This window comes from Puntigrus tetrazona, chromosome 21 (assembly GCF_018831695.1).
Source record: "Puntigrus tetrazona isolate hp1 chromosome 21, ASM1883169v1, whole genome shotgun sequence".
Classification (NCBI taxonomy): Eukaryota; Metazoa; Chordata; class Actinopteri; order Cypriniformes; family Cyprinidae; genus Puntigrus; species Puntigrus tetrazona.
This window is the reverse complement of record NC_056719.1, coordinates 5,276,500-5,291,946: the sequence shown is the minus strand read 5'-3', so window position 1 is coordinate 5,291,946 and position 15,447 is coordinate 5,276,500. Positions and strand designations below refer to the sequence as shown.

The following is a 15,447-nucleotide window of genomic DNA, read 5'->3' as shown; positions in this document are numbered from 1 at the left end:
ACAATACAGCAACTGACAGGGAGCCGTACGAGTGCCAGCCCGACACCGCCTTCACCTCCCATCTGCGCTGCTTGGCAGATGGAGTAGCGTCGCGGCTCAGACATCTGCCGAGGCAACAATGAGCTCCTTGTGCCTGGGCCCCCGATTTAACGGGACAGCGCGATGCTATTGTGCTGAAGCTATACACATGCAGATCACCAGCGCCCGCAGATGGCAGCTGACACTATACGCTGCCCCCCAATCCAGCCTTACTTCAGAACGAAAACTTCGGGAATGGCTATTGTTCGCTACGCACGTCGTTTTATGTTTAGAGAATAAATATGAGGCCGAGGGCTGCGCGTGCAGCGATATATGGCGACTGATTTTATCACGCTTCTCGAGTATTATGTCACTAGGAAATTTATGCGTTTTGCAATTGCAGTATCAGCTCAACAAGATACGAAGCAACACAACTTGCTGAACATCGACCCCCAGCCTCGATATATATATATATATATATATATATATATATATATATATATATATATATATATATATATATCCATGGCATACCAGCTATGGTGTTTGAATGTGGTGAATGTGTTAAGAATGCAATTTGTTTTGACATCTGCTGAAGAGTGAACACATGACACAGTTGTTCATTTTAATACATTTATTTGTTTTATGCATTATTGCGTCATTTCTACAATGCAAAAGTAGTAATGCAAAGTCTGAAACAGCATTTAAATATTTTTCCTATGTTTTATATCAACTATTTCTAAAGTGAAACCTTTAGAGATTTTTAAGTTAGTTTTTGTAAATCACATTTTTCTAAAATTTTTGTTTTTTTTTTTTTTTTTTTTTTTGAATATTTCTAAAGTGAAACCTTTAGAGATGTTTAAGTTATTTTTTTTCTTTTTTTTCCCTCCTTTTATGTCATGAATATTTCTAAAGTGAAACCTTTAGAGATGTTTAAGTTAGTTTTTTTTTTCTTTTTTTTTCTCCTTTTATGTCACATGAATATTTCTAAAGTGAAACCTTTAGAGAATAAGACAATTCTGGAAAGTGGAAAGCACATTGCCGACAATAAGGTACGTTATATCGTGCGGCAATTACATTTTTAAAAAGGTCCCAGATGTTAAAAGTCCACTTTTAAAAACGTTGCTTCGACGCTCCGCCGCGTCCTCTGCGTGTCCAACGCATGCGATATTTGCTCTGTGGAACAGAGGCAAAACTCGCTTCTCCTTCCTCTCCAAACCTCATCCGCACAAAGAATGAGGGCCATTGTGTCGCTCTCGTGGCATACCTGACCTCGTTCACATAAAGAATGAGGATCATCTTGGTATGGACGGGACGAGGAACGACGTAGAACCGCGAGGGCCACTCGGGCCTGCCTCGCGCTGCCTGGACGGTTCAGCCTCCTCAGGAGCATCCAGGGATGTGGAAACATCAGCATCCTTGCTTCGAAGGATGAGTCGAGTATTCCTCAAGGTTTACGGCATCTCAGCAGAGAAGAGTAAAAGCTCCAGATCAACGCTCGGGCAGAGTGATCTCAGGAACCCACTCGTTATAGCTGCGGCTTTCTTCACAGAACAGGTGAAGCTTCTCCAGAGCTGGATCCTCCCACGAGTCCTCAGCTGGGTTCTGTCGTGATGAAGAAAAATGCAAGTTAGCACGGCACCCAAAATCTCGTAAATGCATATAGTTTCTGCATTTTTTTCCTGTAAAAGCGTACGCTATTTAGTTTTGCTCGTACATACCGTGATAAGCACGCAGTGCGCATCCTCAAATTGTTCAGCATTGTCACCAACGATCTCAGAGAGACGTTGCATGTCATTCACTCTAACGATGCTGATGTCGTTGTCGAAACAGAAGGCTTGGATGAGAGTGAAGTGGATTTGGAGAGCGATGTCGCACTCAAACTCCTCATCCATCGCCAGGACGCAGAAAGACACGCTGTCTGGGTCACTGAAATACAAGAAAGGCAAATCATGAGCACATCTCGTACCACTAAACCACTCGAAAAGCTTATTTTAAGACGTCGCATGAAGGAAAAGTCAATAGACGGCATACTCACACATTCATAACTTTGGCAGACTCGTAAACACCGATGGTGAGGGAGTCGTTCGCTTTGGCAGAAACCAAAACTTCTTCCAGCGCTTTCCCAGTGCTCTGAGCTCTCTCGCTGGGCTTCTGGACGAGGACCTCCTCAAGAGTCATGGCGATGCTGGCAGTAATTCCACAAGGAGCAGATAGCGGAACTGAAGCTGGGTGTAATCCGAAAGGATCGGTGCTCTAAGGGCGCGAGCTCGCCGCTTTTATACTCTCCGGCTCGTGGTTGGCTGTGAAAGAAGCGTCCTCTGATTGGCTCTTGTCAACGGTGCATTGGTATGCTAATGTTATTGTCACACTCCGGCTCGTGGCAGATTGATGAGGGCTGTAATGTAACTTTTTAAGACTTGCTGCAGACTTCAACTAATTATTTTTTTTTGCATTTCAGCATTTAATTTCAGTTCATAAGTCTTATAAAACCGAACACAAACTTGAACAGTATGTTATTTTTTAGGCCTATAGCTACTTTAGGCTATTTTCATTTAATGAATATATGTTTACAGTATTTACAAAATCACATTTATTTATTTTGCTGCGTTTTTTGTATTTTAGAAACGTGTGTTTGTTCCCCAATCGGGTTAAAGTGTTTAAAAGTAGCCTCCTCACTCTCTTTAACACATTTGAGTAGCTTTGTTACTTGGAATAAGCTACATTTCTATTTTAGACCTAGGCCTACTTTGTTTGATTAAAACATTTAGCAGGTATTCAGCAGTGTATTAAGTAAAGCGAAATATATTATAATATATAGGCTATAATGGTGCAGAGGACGATTTTTTTATTTCTGCAAGCTACGTTTTCACCTGAAATTCGGTATTTTTAGTAGAGAATTTATTGGTGAAAGTGAGCAAATGTGGATAAGGGATTGCATCCCCCCGCCCTCAGCGCAAAAGACAGGTGGAGTGTGGCCATCTGTGGACACTGAAACGGTCCTATTGTGAGTTCAGAAACTTCTATTATTAGACGCCTTTACAAATGCAAATAAGACGCGCGTGCCATGACGCCCCGCTGCCCAATCTGGCCGGCAACAGCCCCGGACCCCGTGATCGGGGCCAACTTTCCAAATGTGTAGGCCACCCTGAAAATTCAGTAATGTTTGTATTCGTATTTTTTTTCATGCGCAGAAACATTTACATCTTCAACGCGTTTGATGGCGCGTTCTTAGACTTGGTTTAAATACGTTGGTCAGGTGGTTTTAAATCTGTACAGAGATCATTTTTGGGGGAGGAAAAATAAAATACTATATATGAATCATGTGTAGAAACATCAGAATCACAGATCATTACGAATGCAAGCTTGAAAAAAAGTTTCTAGGTTATTTGAGAGGCTCAAGATAACAGGTTGACGCTGACTGATGCAGGCCTATTGTTTCCCTGCAGAACAGGAGCAGATGGAGAGGCCTCACTTTAGGATGCCCCCACTGGCCCCTCGCAGCCCAGCAGCGCATATGACTATTGTGTGCGAGGTTTTTTTTGTGTGTGTGTGTGTGTGTCTACAATGGTGCATAGATAAACTTTTGGTTAAAGTGAAGCTACAGATAGGGAAAAGTACAGAATATAAAATTACATTTAACATTTTGCAAGTTTTATACATGCAAACGATATAATTTATAGCTTAAAACGTACAAAGAAAAAAACCGCAGAACGTTCTGCAGAGCTTAAATGTGTGCTTTATTTGCACAGTATACAGAGCACAAAAAAGAAAAAAAAAGAAAAAGAACTGGTTTCAAATAGCAAAGACACTTACAACGAGTATGCATTGTTCTAGTATCACATCTGCAGTCCGGGCATCCCCCCCCCCCCTAAGTGCGCGAGAGTGACAGGTGTTCCGAGTCAAACCTGCTCGAGCGCAAAGCAGACTAATCGAACAATTGCTTTTACTTAGTCCCTCCTGCAGCTGCAGATTAAGACAGTCATCTGTTACAAAGCCATTGCATTTTTTTCTCTGTATGACCTATCTGTCACCAAGTCACCCAAAAGCTTTTCAGATGCGTTGAAGATTTAAATAAAAGTTACGAGCCCGTGCTGCCTACGGCTCGCACATTTAACCGTTTAAGGTTATCGATTCTAAATGCAGCTAAAATTATTTATATCACGCTTATGATCGAAATGCACCACGAAAAGTGTTTGCATCTGCAGGGCATAGATAGAAGTCTCGATAGCTAAATACGGCAGAAATTTGCTCAGCTGATCCTTTATCTTCCCCCATCAGCAGATGGGGAGTGTTTCCATAGCAAAAGAGAAGCACGTCCAGATGCCACGCGCCGTAAGTCCACTCGTCTTGGGTATGCAAATTAGCCACGCGCATGTGATACAATCAGCAATAGGTAATAAATAACCTTCAGCGCATAAAATCAACACTAAAGCATTGGTGAATTCACCCATCTGTGATAACCACATTTTCCACATTTTGTTTTTTTATTAAAAAGCTTGCTCGAGCTATATTTTGTCATTAATACACTTAGTTTTTTTAAAGTGATATATTACTTTTCGAACTTTTTTTTTCTAGAATCAACTGAAACACGCCAAAAAGCACGCTTGACTTCGCATTTTGAGCAATGGTGGAATGTATAGGCCTACATGTTGGTTCAGTTTTTATTGATTGAATTTGTTTTTACTGTTTTAATATTTTATGTTAACAAGGAAGTCAGCCTATGGCACGACGGTTCATGAAACGGTAAAACATTTCAATAAAAAATAGTAAAATGCTTAAATGCCTAAACTAATTTTAGATGATATAATATCGTGTCACACCGCAAAAAAAAACAAAAAAAAACAACATTTCTAAACTACGAGCTATCCACGCGCGGATTAGCTACTTCTCAATTTGTTGAATTTACGCCACGTCCTTTGAGTAGAATAAGTTGCTCTATTTAATTAGGACAAAAGTGAAGGGATCGGAGTTTGATCTTTTCTTACAGTTCTATAGATGTCACGCATATCTAAAGGCACGCGCCTCGGATACGTCCGTTTCTTTATTGTTCCGAACAGCCAATCGGAACGCGAGGTGCAAACGCGTGCCACTCTCCCACTATAAGTACTGGTCGCGTGTCGTCTGGAAACTCACAACTTGTTTCGCTCCGCTCGAGCCGCTACCGTACTTCAAACACAGCTCCTGCCTACTTCAATCCAAACCAAGATGGTGAACGAAGGAAAGTCTCTTGCCGAAGCCCTGCTGTCCGCCAAGGCAGAGGGTCGCCTCACTGTTGGCGTCTACGAATGCGCAAAAATAATGAACGAGTAAGTTTGAAGGAACTTCCTCCACGCTATAGCTGATCCGTGTCTACTTGACCATAATATTATGCTTCTCTTTGGAGGTAACTCACTTTAAACCTACTTTTGTTTCCACAGGGACCCTGATAGCGTGTCTTTCTGCCTTTTGGCCACTGATGACTTTGAGTGCGACATCGCTCTCCAGATCCATTTTACTCTGATCCAAGCGTTTTGCTTTGACAACGACATCAGCATCGTCAGAGTAAACGACTTGAAGCGCCTCAACGCTCTTGTTGGTGCCAAGGGTCAGCTTGAGGACGCTCACTGTGTCCTGATAACGGTGAGAATACGTTCACATCTAACATTTTAAATCCAAGAGGAAAGTTATTTCTCCCAGGACTTGTTTTTTAAAAACCTTTCTTCTTTGCAACAGAACCCAGCTGAGGACTCGTGGGAGGATCCAGCTCTGGAGAAGCTTCACCTGTTCTGTGAAGAAAGCCGCAGCTATAACGAGTGGGTTCCTGAGATCACTCTGCCCGAGCGTTGATCTGGAGCTTTTACTCTTCTCTGCTGAGATGCCGTAAACCTTGAGGAATACTCGACTCATCCTTCGAAGCAAGGATGCTGATGTTTCCACATCCCTGGATGCTCCTGAGGAGGCTGAACCGTCCAGGCAGCGCGAGGCAGGCCCGAGTGGCCCTCGCGGTTCTACGTCGTTCCTCGTCCCGTCCATACCAAGATGATCCTCATTCTTTATGTGAACGAGGTCAGGTATGCCACGAGAGCGACACAATGGCCCTCATTCTTTGTGCGGATGAGGTTTGGAGAGGAAGGAGAAGCGAGTTTTGCCTCTGTTCCACAGAGCAAATATCGCATGCGTTGGACACGCAGAGGACGCGGCGGAGCGTCGAAGCAACGTTTTTAAAAGTGGACTTTTAACATCTGGGACCTTTTTAAAAATGTAATTGCCGCACGATATAACGTACCTTATTGTCGGCAATGTGCTTTCCACTTTCCAGAATTGTCTTATTCTCTAAAGGTTTCACTTTAGAAATATTCATGTGACATAAAAGGAGAAAAAAAAAGAAAAAAACTAACTTAAACATCTCTAAAGGTTTCACTTTAGAAATATTCATGACATAAAAGGAGAAAAAAAAAGAAAAAAACTAACTTAAACATCTCTAAAGGTTTCACTTTAGAAATATTAATGTGAAAAAGAACAAAAAAACCTTAAAAAAATCTCTAAAGGTTTCATTTTAGAAAAATGTGATTTACAAAAAACAACAAAATATTTAAATATGCTCTTAAATGTATGTGTAGACAAAGGAAAATGAAGAAGATGTGGAAATGATTACAATTGTCTGAAGATTTTGCTTTCGATATTTTGTATGAGATAAAAATAAAAGATAGTTTGAATTAAATTTGTTTGTGAAAGAACTTATTTTTGTACATGTCATGAGAACTACTGAGTCAGCAGGAAACTGTGACATAGGCCTCATCTTTTGTTGCAGAGAAAAGCAGAATATTTCATTATGTCATAATGTTTACTCACTATATGCATGCTCTCATTTTTTTATTCAAGCTGACTTTTATACTAAAACACAAGTAGTCTTCTCACAAAGGTTTAAAAACTAAGGTTACTTATAATCTGCATTTCTAAATGTGGGCTACATTTATCTCTAAATCAGCCTGATTAGCCTGTGACTTCATGATGAGCGAGATGGACGACGATTTTAATTATAAAATTAACCAATGACGTTTAAGTAGCACTTTTGTGTGGACAATTGGAGAGAAATCGTGAACTACAATCAGTATAATCTGTAATGAGAGACTAACCTGATCTCAGCAGAAGATGCAATTTATAGCTAATTAACTCAACAGAACATCTACAATAAAGAAATGTAGTTATTCAACACACTACAGGCCAATCTGAGCAAACCAATAGGATAAATACACAGTTAACTCAAGCAATAAAACAATCATTACATATTTGGAGTAAGAAATGAAGACCTTTCCTTGAACAGCTTTAAAATAAAATAAATTAGTATTTCACGGTAACTCAATAGCCTATTACTACTTAATATCTCAGACTTTTGATGCATGGATGTCCTAAATATTGTTATGTCTGTCCGGCTGATGTTTGTCGTTCAACATTATGCAAAGAAGTAAACAGCAATAAGAATAAAATAGAAGATTTTCAACAGAAAAATTGCAGAGGTATGGATCCGTAACTTAGTCATAGCTTCTTTTTTTTCTGTAAAAATATTTAATTGCCTTTGATTATTTTTAGCCATATTTAGTAGAAATAATTAAGCAAAATGACACTACGCAATTCAAAGTCGTCTGCTAACTAGTGCAGACCTCGCTGAAAAATAAGTTTACACAAAGTTATACTTTGAAGCTTCACATATACCGTTTTTAACACATTAAACATGGTTTAAAGTGCATTGATTATTATAACAGATATTACACAATAGTCTCACTCGTCTCAGGCGCATTGCGACAGAATGTGGTAAATGCATTTTCCAATGAAATGAAGCCTTTCCACGAGAGTGATAGATCAAAAAAAAGGCCTGTGGAGGACTAATTATCTACAAATCAAACAAATAAACTACATATGTTTTTGTGACTACAGCTTATAACGAAGCGTGCCTGATTAACTACTAAAGTAACATCAACTTAAACGAATGGCCAACATATATGAGTATACTGATTAAAAAGAATCTCTAATGCTGACTGTACTTCCTCTTTCATATATTAGTGAAGTGTGATTTCCTCTGCTCAGCTCAGATAACAGAACCTTCCTAACAACAGCATCTGATTGGTTAAGAAAGTGCCATCTGGTCACCCTCCCACACTTCCCCCATACAGTCTCAAATTTATTATTATGTTGTCAAACAAGAAAGTAATTTAATATTTATATTTGCACATGTAACCTTACAGGCAACTCACTGCAGACTTAAAAAATACAAAATAAGTATTGTATATTTTCTTTAACTTTCTTTTTGCCATTTTTACTTTGTTATCTTTAGTGAGAATTAAAAAAACAAAACAAAACTGTACCATGCACAATTGTGTAAGACTTTTTGCAGATTTAGTTTGAAATAGAGCATTGCATACAAAGTATCAGAAGTCACCTACCACACATTAAGATACTTTGCATGACTGCCTAAATGATATAAGATACAACCACAGAGTGCAGCTGAACTTGCATCACCCCTGCAACTCACTCATTGTTTTAAACTACCACAACGTTAAAGAAGCTATCAAATAAGCCCCTGCAGAACAATAAGTCAGCATGCAGGCGAGCTCCATTGTGCTCTTTCAGACAGCCTGCGCCTGCAGAATACAAATAAAGCCAAGCCCTAAAACCTAAAACCTACCCAGAGACTAGGCCACAAAAACCTCTCCATCTGCTCTGCTGCATAATGAGCAGGAGTGAAGGTGCCTCTCAGGGGGAGGAGAGGAAGAGGGACGGGGCGGCCCTGTGCCTGGCACAAGCCGGTCGCTATACAACCACCCCCCCGGGATATCTGCCTATCACCCCCCTCACAAAGACCTCCGACAGGGGCCCTGTTCTACTGCTGGACCACTTTGGAGGGCCGAGGGAGGGCCTGCACATGCTCCAGAGTCGAGGTCTGCTGTCACGTCCAGACACTGATTGATATAAGAGCATGCCATGTGCGTGGAAGAGTGCTGCTCCGCATACACCCCCCCAGCTGTCTTGGTCTGTAAAGGGCTTTAACTGCCTTATTATAATATTACATTATCCCTGCGGGCCTATCGCATTGGTTTGGAGTGGCCCTTTCAGCCAGCCCTCACCCCCTCCTCCCCCAAGCAGAGACACCCCAGGAACAGAAGCAGATGGTGGTGAAGGGTGAATTGGGAAGGGCTCTCCTGTTGCCCAGGCTACCGCCATTGGTATTTCTGTTGTCCCAACAAACACCCTAGCAAGATCCAGCCCTGGGGTGATACCAAACCATGAAGGAAGCAGCAAACGGAGGAATGTTTTGATTGTGATGTCAATAAAATCAACAAGGTGCTCTGTTAAATGTGTTTGTAAAACACATATTGTATGTAAATTGTTTTTAGATATATATAAATGAGAAGCTTTTTTCCATAAAAGATTTTGTAACTTTTTGGAAAGACATTAATATTAAGATATATTTTTTCAGTCAACAGCTGAATTTTCAGAGGCCATTATTTCAGTTGTCAGTGTCACAGGATCCTGCAGAAATCATAATATGCTAATTTGATTAGAAAAGAAACATATATTACCGATGTGTTTGCTGCTTAACGCTTTTGGGTAAGTACAGTCAAAACTGACAATAAAGACATGTATTATATTACATGTAAGTAAGTCAAACCCTAATCATATAGTTAGTAGAAATAATTAATTAATATTACTTTATCTTTATCTTAAAATAAAGTATATCCAAATATTTCTATTTCAAATAGATGCTGTGTAGATCCATATCCAAATAAATCCAAATAGATTCATTACAAAAATCCAGAATCTTTTTAAAATTAATAATAGGAATCATTCCAAACAATGACTTCTGAAGGATGACGTGACACTGAAGACTGGAGTACTGGCTGCTGAAAATTCAGCTTCACTGTAAAAAAAAATAAATTATATTCCAAAACATATTTCTAGACTTACACCATTGTGAGTCACTGCAATTTTAAAAATGCAGCCTTGATGAGCTTAAGATACGGTTTTTTTACATGATTAAAACGCTTAATTACTCCAAACTTTCCTAGATAATTCTGGCTAATGCATTCTGGTGGTGTTTTGCCCCGGCAGCCTGGAAAGCAGGCCTGCAGATTATAGCGTGCGGTAAGAGAGGCTCCAGTCTGCAGTGTATGGTAATCACTCATTATGTGAGCCAGCTGTCTTTATGAACCGGGTCAGAAGGTCAGCCCTCCTGCCTAATGCTGACAGCCCCTGCACGAGCGCCAGGGCCTCCGCATCACCTGCTCAAACATTCAACTACATGTGGAGCTTTAGTCTTAATAAATCTCATTTTGATTTAGCAGGCAACCCGAACTCAACCCAAGCTTTATTTATACGGCGCAAGATGATGCAAATAATAAATTGCATCATTTAATTTTCAGCATTTAAAAACCCTTTAAAACGGCACTGGTTGTCATACTAGTGCAATTTTGCGAGCGAAAAAGATCAATAGTGCAAAGATGCCTTCAAAACACGTCATTTTGCTGATCGACTTGAACCTGTTGCAAAATCTGCGTGGAGAAATGTTTCCTTCTCGCATGAAATTTCAAAAACTCACTGAACAACAGAAAATATGAATGCAATTTGCATGTAATTTATATATGTGTGAATAACAGTAGATGTTTGCACAAAGTATAAATAGCAACTAATTGCACTGCATCTTGTTTATAATAATTGCAAGAAGTGATAGATGCTGTTCACTTAAAGTATAGAGAAGTAATATGCTATTCGAAGTAAAAGTAAGCAATAATGAGTGGAGTTAGTGAAAAAAAAACCTTTTTTTTACAAAGCTACACGGCCAGTTTACTGAAATGTCCTTCAGAATATCTTTTTTTATGTGGAAGAATATATTTGGAACACGAGGATGAATAAATGAAAGCAATTAGATTTTTAGGTGAACTGGCCCTTTAACAGGTGTTGCTCACTAATTGCATATTTTGTACTTCTGTCTCTGTCTACACTTGCAGTGATAAGACAGCATGTTTGCATGCATACACACTCCATTGTCTCATTACAGAAGTGTCAGAATCATATCAGCGCCAGATCAAGGGTGCGCAGAGCTGATCTACGCTGGCAACTGTTGACAAAATGAAGCTCTATCTGCCAGACATTGTTATGGCTCTTGAAGATCACTGGAGGCTTACCACCCTTTGCAGTCTGTCTTGATAGCTCTGGACTAGGCCGGATGGGTTGTGGTTTAGGGGGTTTGGGTCAGGGAGTTTGTCTGTAGTGGCCAGCTGTGCCGTGGCTCTGTTGTCGGGCGCAGCTTGGGCCCTGAGGGTTGCAGAGGAACCGTATCAGATGGTTATAAGGAGGAGGTGCAGAGAGGCTCACAGACAAAAGCCGCAGCCTCCTCTCCTGCTCCTAAACTCAAAAATTCAAAGGGGGTTGGGGGGGAGATCAGGGGTGTGTTGGAACACAAAAGTCCACAGAGCCTCCTGTCAAAGGGAAAAAAGGGAGAAAAAAACCTCCCCTCCCTTTGTTGAACTTCTGAAAGAATAGCGTGGTCGCAGTGGCAGCTGCTGTGCCTGCACAGGACATTCGAGATGCCCTCTTTTCATAAATACAAAGTCTGGAACCGGTGGGGGTATGTAGAGGACAAGGGGTTTTGAGGATTTGTGTTCAAAACCAAAGGCACACTTTGGAGATACGACCATCTCGTGGCAGTAAAGGGAGGCGGAGGGAAGGGGGGAAGGTGTGGTGGTCTGATCTGCTGAAGGGAAAAAAAAAACTTTTAGAGATGACAGCCTTTAACGTGAGTATATCCATCACTTCACAAAAGAGTCACACAGGGCGGCCATATGGGCAGAGGATCCTCGTCTTTTGTCTGGAAATCAGCGGTACCTTTTATCACAGCTTAAACAACCACTAAGAATTCAGCAAACAAAAGTCTTCATATTTGGCTTTGCAGGGGTATTTATGTTTTTTTCCCCCTTCAAAGCAAGCCGTGTGGAGTTTAGAAGTGGGTGCAGTTGTGTAGACTTGTTCTGAGGAATGGGACGTATTTAGCTTTAAATGACTCCTCGATGAGTTTAGCAGAATTTCATGAATTTTAAAACGCTGTGTTTAAAAATACTTTTTCGGAAAAGAAATGTCTGCAGTGCAATTATTATGCATGCAGCTTGCTTTGTTTTACAGAGTGCACGTGAGGAGGAGCTACACAGTCGCTATTTTATGGAAAAAGATCAAAGAGGCCCAAGATAATTAACCTAGAGAGCCTCGAAGAAGCTTGTCAGACCATGCGCTTACAAACAGTAGTGACTGATGCATGATGGGCGCCCTCTTGTGGTATGAATATCAAATACAGGCCTGCTTGAGTTTCTGTTTTCTGCACATTTTCTGTTTCTTCTTTCCCTTTTTCTTTTTCTGTACAGGGGTATAAAAATACCTAATATAAAATGTAAACATCTCAAACACGAGCTATGAGTGTTAAATTTCAGCGGTTATTGATTGCGGAAAAACTGTAGACAAAACTAAGAGCAAATATTGAGATAGGCCTATATCATGACTTTCCGATACAACAACAACAACAACAAGAATAATAATAATAATAATAATAATAATACATTAATTGTATTTACAGATATGCCACATTTGTATTTGCCACATAATTTGTATTCTTTCTGTTTGTGCATGTGCATGATAATAAAATATTTAAATCAAAGACAACTAAAGACAAATAATGCAATAACAAAATGTAACACTATAAAGCAAATTAATATAATTTTTAGAGGCATTATATATATTTTTTTTCTTTTCTGAATAAACTAAAAAACTGTTTACGGAACATAAATCCAGTTCTGCAGTTCTGTTCTTTTTACACATACATGCACTTATTGTTACACATTACAGGTACTTATGTAGAACAGTAACTTATACATAACTAAATGCATAATTAAATTAAAAGCAGCGAACCCTAAGCTAAACTCTATAGCCCTATAGTACATATCGTTTATTAGATTAATATAACTTAGTACTTCAATTTATAATTACACTTAAAAAAAGGACTCCTTTAAAATAAAGTGTGTCCAAAAATGTGAATTAACCATATGTGAATCCAGTACAAATATTGAATGAGCTTTAAAAGATCTGTCATGGGTTGCTGTGTCCACCTAGTGGTTACAAAGGCCACTTACAGATGAACTACATGAGTGAAGTAAACTCGTCTCAACAGGCTGTGTGGTCGTCTAGTCGAGCTAGCCCGAATAATTGCATGGTACTGTAACTTAACTGCAGGTTTTATTATAGGCCAATATATATATATATAAAACGCAGCAGCTAACCACACAGTTGCCTGGGACTGGATTATATAAGAAAAGACACATGTGTTAACAGATTACGTCAGAGCTACCCTCTTTATTTATTTTATTTTTATTTTTTTGCGAAGATTTTGATATGAAATCCTTAAGGCTAGTGCCACCCAGTCCATTTGATCTCTAAAAATATATATATTTTTACAACACTGTAGCCAAAAAGTTTAGTATATATATATATATATATATATATATATATATATATATATATATATATATATATATATATATATATATATATATATATATATATATATATATATATATATATATATATATATATATATATATATATATATATATATATATATATATTTATTTATTTATTTTTATTATTTTTATTTTTTTAATTTATTTATTTATTAATTAAAATATGACCTTAGCTCACACGGTTCAATTCTTGCATCAGTGATTTGTGGTACCATTAGTACAGTGGCACATGGGATAAAGAGATGACTTGCAAAGAATTGTGTTTCTTTTCAACCAAATTACTGAGCTAACTTAACAATCCTGGCCATGACTCAACCCAAAATCCCATCCCAGCACAGAAACTGTGCTCAGTCCCCCTCTGAGGAGCAGGAGATCAAATGAATTCTTGTGGTGTGCTGTATTGAAGTTCAGTGTGGGAGTACACATGGACCACAGCTATCGTACCACTGCTGCCTGCTGAAAATTATCATCTTTCATTTCTGGATGACGTCTTCTATATAAAAAGCAAATTTAGCGCTAAAGCCATGTTTGCAAGGCCCGTGGATCATCAGACTGTACAAAGAGCATCGGGAATGATGCGTGTCCAGATACAGTATGTATGACATCATAAATGAAGGTCTTGGCATTTCGTGCATATTGCATGTGCAAATATTTTTTTCATGCATTTTCTCGCATTGGAGTGATTTTTGCTTTCATCTGGGCATGTTATTAAAAAAACAGTTTCCCCTTGCATGTTGTCTTGTCTCATGACATTTACTTTTGAACAAAAGCGTAAGGCTGAAAGTACCACCTACATCAATGAGACATTGGGGTTCTGTTGCATCACAGAAGGCTATTTTTCTGAAATATAACAAGAGCGGTCTTGAATAAATAAAGCCTTAAAAGGAATATTCCAGCTTCAATACAAGTTAAACTCAACAGAATTTGAGGCATAATGTTTATTACCACAAAACAATTTCCTCATACCTTGTTTTCTATAAAAAAGGAAAAACGGAGGTTATGAGAGGCCACATACTTCAGAACTGAATAGGGCATGTTTTTGAAAGACATGTTAAGCTGATAATTAATAAAGCTATAAAGTGTAATTGTACTTAAAATCCAATTACAGATCAAATTGCACAGGTTCAGAAAGAGACCCATGTCGTTTTACCCATTTTCTTGTTACTTTAGGGTTTTAGGTATTGCATTATCACGGCAACAAAGTTGTAAAACCTGATGTAACTTTACACAGGAAGGGTTAAGCAATTTTCTACATGCTGAAAACATGTCTGAAGCGAGCATTGCAACATTTACAGATCATCCCCATTCACTTCAATTGCTCTTCTGTTAGTTGTAGCGAACATAGCATTTCTTTGAAAGAATGGTTCACGCAAAATTTACATTTAGTGTAAACTGACTCACGTGAGACTTGTTTAGGACTGTTTTTCACTTGTAAAAGGGTTGCACGTTTCCCTCTTGACTCGGATGAAGTGACTTTTCACTGGAGAAAGCAACAGGATAGGTGAATTATATTTAAGAAGTTTTAATGATGGATTTGTTTCTTACCCAGGTTTTTGCTCCACAAGATGTACATTTTAGGATGCGTGAATCTCGTCGATTACTTGAACTCTCATTCTGACGGCCACTTATTCAGTGCAGAAGATCCATTGGTGAGCAAGTGATGTAATGTTACATTTCTTCAGCAAACTCATTTACATCTTGGATGGCCAGAGGGTGAGTACATTTGCAGGAAATTTTCATTTTTCATTTTTGGGTGAACTATTCCTTCATGGTGGACTTACATTACTATACAAGCAACGTGAAAATAACTGTGACTCTGCCTTTAGCACAGCAGGTCATCAAACATCAAACCTCCATGTAACAAAACACCATAAAACCTGTTTAAATG

The 15,447-nt window shown here is 39.0% G+C and overlaps 2 protein-coding genes across 2 annotated transcripts; one reads left to right on the top strand and one right to left on the bottom strand.

Moving 5' to 3' along the window:
* Nucleotides 1-916: 916 nt before the first annotated feature.
* Nucleotides 917-2,300, bottom strand: LOC122326646 (growth arrest and DNA damage-inducible protein GADD45 gamma-like). Its single transcript, XM_043221714.1, has 3 exons — nucleotides 2,057-2,300; nucleotides 1,740-1,947; nucleotides 917-1,623 (listed from the first exon to the last, which is right to left on the bottom strand). The coding sequence occupies exons 1-3, from the start codon at nucleotides 2,197-2,199 to the stop codon at nucleotides 1,510-1,512; spliced, it is 465 nt and encodes a 154-aa protein (XP_043077649.1). The 5' UTR covers nucleotides 2,200-2,300; the 3' UTR covers nucleotides 917-1,509.
* Nucleotides 2,301-4,765: 2,465 nt separating this feature from the next.
* Nucleotides 4,766-6,437, top strand: LOC122326240 (growth arrest and DNA damage-inducible protein GADD45 gamma). Its single transcript, XM_043220969.1, has 3 exons — nucleotides 4,766-5,327; nucleotides 5,439-5,640; nucleotides 5,734-6,437. Exons 1-3 carry the CDS (start codon nucleotides 5,227-5,229, stop codon nucleotides 5,845-5,847), a joined length of 417 nt encoding a protein of 138 aa, XP_043076904.1. The 5' UTR covers nucleotides 4,766-5,226; the 3' UTR covers nucleotides 5,848-6,437.
* Nucleotides 6,438-15,447: the final 9,010 nt, after the last annotated feature.